At 34.6% G+C, this 7,332-nt stretch overlaps 1 protein-coding gene across 1 annotated transcript; it reads right to left on the bottom strand.

Annotated features, from left to right (window-relative positions):
- Window positions 1-1,499: 1,499 nt before the first annotated feature.
- On the bottom strand, window positions 1,500-4,791 carry LOC306888301 (small nuclear ribonucleoprotein Sm D2). The gene is made up of 3 exons (XM_079446499.1): window positions 4,686-4,791; window positions 4,137-4,316; window positions 1,500-2,866 (listed from the first exon to the last, which is right to left on the bottom strand). Coding segments are annotated over exons 1-3 (357 nt in total). The 5' UTR covers window positions 4,688-4,791; the 3' UTR covers window positions 1,500-2,691.
- Between the last annotated feature and the right edge of the window lie 2,541 nt (window positions 4,792-7,332).

Here is a 7,332-nt window from a genome sequence, read left to right as displayed (position 1 = left end):
ATTTTACGCTGTTGATGAGTTTCTCTACACCTGTGGTTACTCTGCAGACAGCAAGTTAAACTTGAGGAGAACTGACTTTACTCATCCACTAATTTTAATCAAAAATTTATTTAATCAAATAAATTGTTAGTTCTAAACATTTGAGATTTTATGTGTAATTTAATGAGATTCAGAAATGTGGGTTTAGTATCCAAATATGTCTGTGAAAAATGGGGGGAGAAACACATATTGCAATTATTATTAATACATTTATTTCCCCTAAATATGATGGTATGTTATTTTGCTACCGTGGTAAATTTTAGAAAAGGGTTTTTTTGAAGGGCAGACTCACTGAATTATGTCCTGGTTAACATAACAGTTTTGGAACAATTGAGATTGATTTAATAAGCCTGTAGTGCCAAATTAATTCACATCTTTTTCTAGAGCAATAGTGAGGGTCTGTTTTGGACGATCAATGATTTGACTTTAACTGTGCAAAGTGCTAGAAGTCACAACGGATCAAGTCTTAAAGACATTTCACTTTTTAGGTGTATTCTATAGGTGGGCTGTTCAGGATATTACATCATTCATTGTTTTATGGGATTATTTCTGTGTACAATAATGTAGCTGTCAAGAAAGTGGAGAAAATATTATTACTAATAACAGACACTAATATGCCGTAAGGTCAGGAACGTTATTTTTTGCCTGCCTAGTACGGATTAAGTATTTCATATTTAGACGGTACATATCATATTGTATAAACAAACCAAGGTCCAATAGACAGTTCCCAACAAAATGACTCATTGTTGAAAAAAAGGCCAACTCAAACATGACCAAAACACTGCAGACTTAAGCCTATTAATCATAATTGTGACAGCAGTTGATGATAAGATCTCAGGCTGAGGCGTCACCTGTAAGTCAGGACTCTAGTATTCCGAGCTTCAGGCAGCATCCAGGTGCAGCGGCCCAGGGGAAAACGCCACACGGCAGGATGTGCCTCTCGCTGTTGGACTGGAGAAGTACCTCAAGGTGCAGAACACAACTCAGTTCAGGAGCCTGGGAAACTCTCGCCAACTGATGGTGCAGTAATCCATTTTAAAATGTTTCTTTACCACTCAATCATTGATCGTAATCACAAGCAGCTTTAGTGAAACTGATATTTTTCACAAATGTATTGTGCACCAGGCATAAATTCAAGCTGTACAATATGAAGTATTGTCCATATGGTGCGGAAGAAATTATGAGCTTAAGTTTCATTCTTACAATATCATAAAAACAGTACTATTTTATATAACAAGTATATATTTATATATTAAAGTTTTACTTATTCCTGTGATCAAAGCTGAATTTTCAGCAATTACTTCAGTTTTTAGTTTCACATGATACTTCAGAAATCATTATCAATATACTGATTTTGTTTTTTAATATAAAACTTAATACTTCTTTTACACTATGGATTTTTTTGATTATGAATATAAGGCTCAAAAAACAATTAATTTGAAATAGAAATTCTTCACGGTCACTTTTGATGAATTTAATGCATCCTTGCAGAATAAAATAACTGATTTCTTACAAATAAGTTAAAAAAATATTCAAATAAAATACTGACCACAAGCTTTTGAACAACAGCATACATTTCTTAATATATGCATGAGAAATAAACAGTGATGAATGCCTAATCAAACATTAATAAAATTACTAGATTAACAATTGATATAACATCTCAAAGCAGATCCCATCAGCTTACATTTGTTTTATCCAGTTTTGTATTAAATCACATTAAAAGAAACAAATAAACCAATTTAATAAATATGACACCAGTGAATAACAATAAGCCAAACTGATACAGTGTTAGATTTTCACTGTTCCACTGAATATTTAAGCAACCTGACTGAGTGCTTTCCTGAGACTGTCCTCTCAGGTCAAGTCCTGAGATAACCCTTTCATCCATATACTTTAAAACACAATTCAAATCTAGAGTTTTTACCATGGTAAACACCCTTTTTTAGAATGAGAAAGCTCATTCTAATTTTTCCAAACAAACATTTTTCTCTTTTCAAAATAATCAGTTTAAACAAAAAGGAATGGTTTAAAGCGGCTTTTAGTACGAGGGGTCAGCGGAGCCCACGGTGGAGGGCAGGGGTGTGAAGTGACAGTCAGCACATCTGGTCACATTAATAATGCAGAGAGCTTTAAACGGCAGTTTGTCACTTATTGAGTGCTGCCTTCTGAAATCTACACTGACACCCAAGCTGCTGCCAAGGGACTCTACCAAATGAGAGTCGGATGGAGGGAGGGGGACAGAGAGGATGAGAGGGGCACCAGACAGCGAGAGGGGAGAAAAGAGGACAAACAGCAACGTGAAACTTTTGTCTGATGAACACTGCTTTGTGTGTAAATGGTTCATTTCTGCAAGAATCATACAATAGTTTTAGAGGTTTGCATATCCAATAGGTTTATTTAGAAAAAAAGCACATTTTTATACAACTTAAACAAAAAAGGTTCAAATGGCATCTTCCTCGTATCTATTCTTTGACCAGACAGTCTCTCATAATGATGCTAAACATTTCTCATCAAAATACAACTTTTGTAGCACAAGGCAAACTATGTACTGTTCCTTCATTTGCTCAAACACTTTAACACAGTCAATGAGAGCTGAGCTGGTGTATGAGTGTCCAGGAGATCGTTGAACAGACGTGATACACGTCAGGTTTATTTCCCGGTGATGAGTGGGTTCCTCAGCACCACGATGACTGAATCGCCTCTCAAGAACATCTTTGAGATGTATCGATCCTTGTTCACTGGCTTTGATTTCTTCTTGCCCTTGCCACTCTTGGGCACCTCCGTCCACATTTCTTTCACATTCTCTAGAACCATGTTACAATGCCTGAAAATCCAGAGAAAAGATAGAGGACCTAAATTATGAAAACAACTTTTTTACCACTTGTATCTAAATATGATATGACCCCCTTCATATTTCAATAGCTGTTTATCTACAGCTGAATTAAAAGCATTTGTCTTTTCATTCTGACTGAGATAAATCCGAATGACAACCCTATCGGAGGTTCAAATTTACTTAAAATGTAGGAACAACTGAAAGCACATGAATGCAAAAATCATGCTCTCATTATAATCACGTTAAGATGAAACGGTCAATAATTGATATGTGATCCGGGACCATAAAACCAGTCATAAGAGTCAATTTTCTGAAATTGAGATTTATCATCATCTGAAAGCTGAATAAACAAGCTTTCCATTGATGCATGATTTATTAGGATATGACTGCGATACAACTATTTGAAAATCTGGAATCTGAGGGTGCAAAAAAGATCAAAATATTGAGAAAATCGTCTTTAAAGTTGTCCAAATGAAGTTCTTAGCTATGCATAATACTGATAAAAAATTACGCTTTGATATATTTATGCTAGGAAATTAACAAAATATCTTCATGGAACATGATCGTTACTTAATATCCTAATGATTTTTGGCATAAAAGAAGAATCGATCATTTTGACCCATACAATGTATTTTTGGCTATTGCTACAAATATACCCATGCTACTTATCCAGGGTCACATACATATATACATATTAGTCATAAATATTTTTATCTTATACATACATTTTATTATATACAGTAAAAGAATAAGAAAAACTGTGTTATAGTTCAAGCTGCAAGGGTTCTATGTACAGCTGGCTAAGGAGAGATCAGTACTTTGTGTCTGTATAAAAGTGTTTATTGCGCTTGAATTTTTTTGGAGATGGCACTGCTTGAGAAACTTGCTGCGCATATTGCAGGCGAGAGCATGTCATGTTTACTAAAAGTGATGAAAAGCTGTAAATGAAAGGTATGGAAAGCCCTTACATGGCAATGAATTGGGTACGTCTCATGCAAATGAATAACCTTGGGCGAGCGCTCACTCATTAAGAGCACTCAAATTCATAAACATTAGAACAAGGCTAAGTACAAATCCTTGTGAATTGGGATTAACTTTTCCTGTGCGTACAAATATAAAATAACCCACATAATTATTATGAAATAGGACCTGCTGTCTTGGCATGCTTATAATATGTGTATTAATGGGATCGACGGAAATCTTCATGCATCTAAAGCTGGTGCAGATACAAAGAATATGATAACTCAAACACATCAGGTACCTGTCGAATGCTTTGACTCTGCCCAGCAGCTTCTTGTTGTTGCGGCAGTTGATCAGAACCTGTGTGCTGTTCTTTACAGACTGGGTGAGCACTGAAAGCGGACCGGTGTTAAACTCTTCCTCCTCTCGCTTCTGGAGCTCCTCTGGAGTCATCTCAGATTTGGGCTTGTTTAACAAACTCCTAATAAAGAGCAGAAAGTTACAAATATCACAGCGCAAGCATATCTACAGGTAAGGGTTGAACAATATTTAGTGTTGAGTGAATTATAGGAAGAATTTATACCTAAAATACCACGATAAACACAACAGCAAGTTAATAACAGTATAACGATTCCGAAATATACACCAATAACCAATCAACTGCTTACTAAACAAACACATGAAGATGATATGTATTCACTTCGAGAGGAGAATGCTGTTATTGTGGCTGCTAGCATTAGCATTAGTCTTGCTAAAGGACTTCTTCAGCGGCCATAAAACTACAAAGCGACTATTTCAGTCTCGCTCAAACACTTCTAATGATATACTGTGTGCAGAAGAGTTAACTTACATGTTTTAGTAGGTTTCGGCGTTTCAACTGTAGTCAGTGAAAAGAGAGCAGCTGCACACAGGCACCTCACGTTTCCACATCCATAAAGTCACTTCCGGGTGTCTGTGCCGTGGTAAGTTCCGGTTCCGGTTTTCACCCGCAATGTAAATTATTATTTTCATTTTTTTATTAATGCTCAAATATCAAGAATAAAACACATATAATAGTACAGCCATCAACATAAAAACGATAAACAATAATAATAAAACAAACTAGAAACGGGGGGGGGGATTTTTTTTTTTTTAGACTTACATGTTAATAAAGAAAGGAAAAGAGTTACAGACAGATATAGTTTTTGAGAGAATTTTCTGTGACGCAGCGCTGAATTTTCAGCATCATTACTCCAGTCTTCAGAGTCACATGATCCTTCAGAAATCATTCTAATAATACACTGAACCTATGATACTTTTTATTATTCTTTGGTGTATAAAAAGTTTAAAAGAACAGCATTTATTGAAAAATAGAAATCTTTTCTAACAATATGAGTCTTTACTATCACTTTTTATCCATTTAACACATCCTTGCTGAATAAAAGTATTAATTTCTGTAAAAAAAAAAACTAAATAAATAAGAAAGAAGAAAAAAATGACTGACCCCAAACTAACACAAAATAAAGACTGTTCTTCTTAACTTTTTATTTATCAAAGAATCCTGAAAAAAAGGTCCGAAAAAAATATGAAGCAGCTCAACAGTTTCAACATTGATTATAAATCAGTGTATTATTAGAATAGTTTCTGAAGGATCATGTGACTCTGAAGACTGGAGTAATGATGCTGACAAATCAGCTTTGATCACAGGAATAAATTATAATTGAAAGTTTATTAAAATAGAAAACTGATATTTTAAAATGCAATAATATTTAAAGAAATTACATTTTTTTCTGTATTTTTGATCAAATTGATACAGCCTTAATAAGCATAAGAAACGTCTTTAAAAAACATTAAAAATCTTACTTTTGAACGGCAGTGAACTATTTTGCCATTACAAATGACCAGATATAGTCTGTCCCATATATATATATATATTTGCTTGTTGTAAATTTAAAAAATTTTTTTTTATATATAAACATTTTAGGTATATTTTTAAAACTGTAGCCTGTATATTAATACACGTATTGAATAATCAAAATATGTATTAGTCATAAAGTGTGTGTGTGTGTGTGTGTGCTCTGAGACACTATATGCTTTGTTACTTCTGCTTCTTTTACAATATTTTGCAGCCTGATCTATTGATCTGCCTCATTGAAGTATTCATGTATGGATAACAGAAGAATGTGTCTGGCCTCTTAGCCGTGGTGTGGGGTAATATTCACGGGGCAGGGGTCAGGTGTGTAGCCCAAACAGACAGCTCTTTGTTATGTGTGATGACTGACAGGGAAGACGGCTGTATGATGGGGTGAGTGTGTGAGGCAGACAAAGATGTGTGTCTGTACAGCGCTTAAACTCCAGGGGATTGGCTTACTGCTTAGAGACAGGCGGGCGCCCGCGAGCCACTATCCCACCCATGTGATTTCACAGGGTGGTGAGTTTGCTCGGGATAATCGCACCCTATAGTGTGGAGATTTGAGGATCATGTCTGTGGAATTGGTTTACAAAGCTTAACTATCGTTAGGAAAAGCACACCGAGCCCGGAGTCTTTCAAGTACATGGTCTTATGTGTTCACCTCTCCAGATCACTTCCTTCCTCTCGGACTGGTTTCTCTCTTTAGCTCTTACAAGCGCTCTTTACACAGAAACCAGAGCATGGAATCTAACCCTGATCAAAGTTGTTCAAGGAGAGCGGCTGTGCTTTAAACCTCCTTCAGTCTGTGTGTGGGTTTATATATTGGGGACAATATGTCCCAAGAAGTTCATTCAATTTGATTATTTATGTATATATGTATACAGTACTGGGCAAAAGTAAAGAAGTATTTTATGCTCACCAAGGCTGCATTCATCATTTAATCAAAAAAACAGTAACAGTAATTTTTGAAATATTTTTTTTTTTTCTTAAAAAAAAAAAAAAAAGTAATTTATTCCTGTGATGCAACGCTAAATTTCAGCGTAGTCTTCAGTGCTACATGATCCTTCTGATATACTGATTTGGTACTCAGCTATTATCAATTATTACTAGTGCTTAATTATTCAATAATTGTTGTTATTGTTGTGTTAAAAACTGTGTTTGCTGCTTAATATGTTTTTTTGTGAAAACTGTGATACATTTTTCAAGAATATTTGATTAATAGAAAGTTCAAAAGAACAGCATTTATTTGGAAAATAAATCTTTTGTACCATTTAAATGTTGTTTCTGTCAGTCGTGTAATGCTGAATATGAATTCATAATAATAAGAAATATTTCTTGAGCACCAAATCAACATATTGGAATGATTTGTGAAGGATCGTGTTGCACTGGACACTAAAGTAATGATGCTGAAAATTCAGCTCTGCATCACAGGAATCAATTACTTTTAAAATATATATAAAAAAATACAGTTCCTGTTTTACTGTATTTTTAATCAAATAAATGCAGTCGCGGTGAGCATAAGACATTTCTTTAAAAAACGTTTTTAACTTAATTATTTAATTTTTGAACAGTATATATTTTACATTCTAAAAATGATATTCATAGT

This window comes from Barbus barbus (assembly GCF_936440315.1).
Source record: "Barbus barbus genome assembly, chromosome: 22".
In the NCBI taxonomy this organism is placed as follows: Eukaryota; Metazoa; Chordata; class Actinopteri; order Cypriniformes; family Cyprinidae; genus Barbus; species Barbus barbus.
Note: the sequence above shows the minus strand (reverse complement) of the source record. Positions and strands in the feature narration are given on the sequence as shown.

What these genes read in the sequence shown, in the direction of transcription:
- LOC306888301 (XM_079446499.1), bottom strand. An exon ending in AGAGTCAAAGCATTCGACAG is followed by an intron (nt 2,867 to 4,136) that starts GTACCTGATGTG and finishes CTGGATTTTCAG; the next exon opens with GCATTGTAACATGGTTCTAG.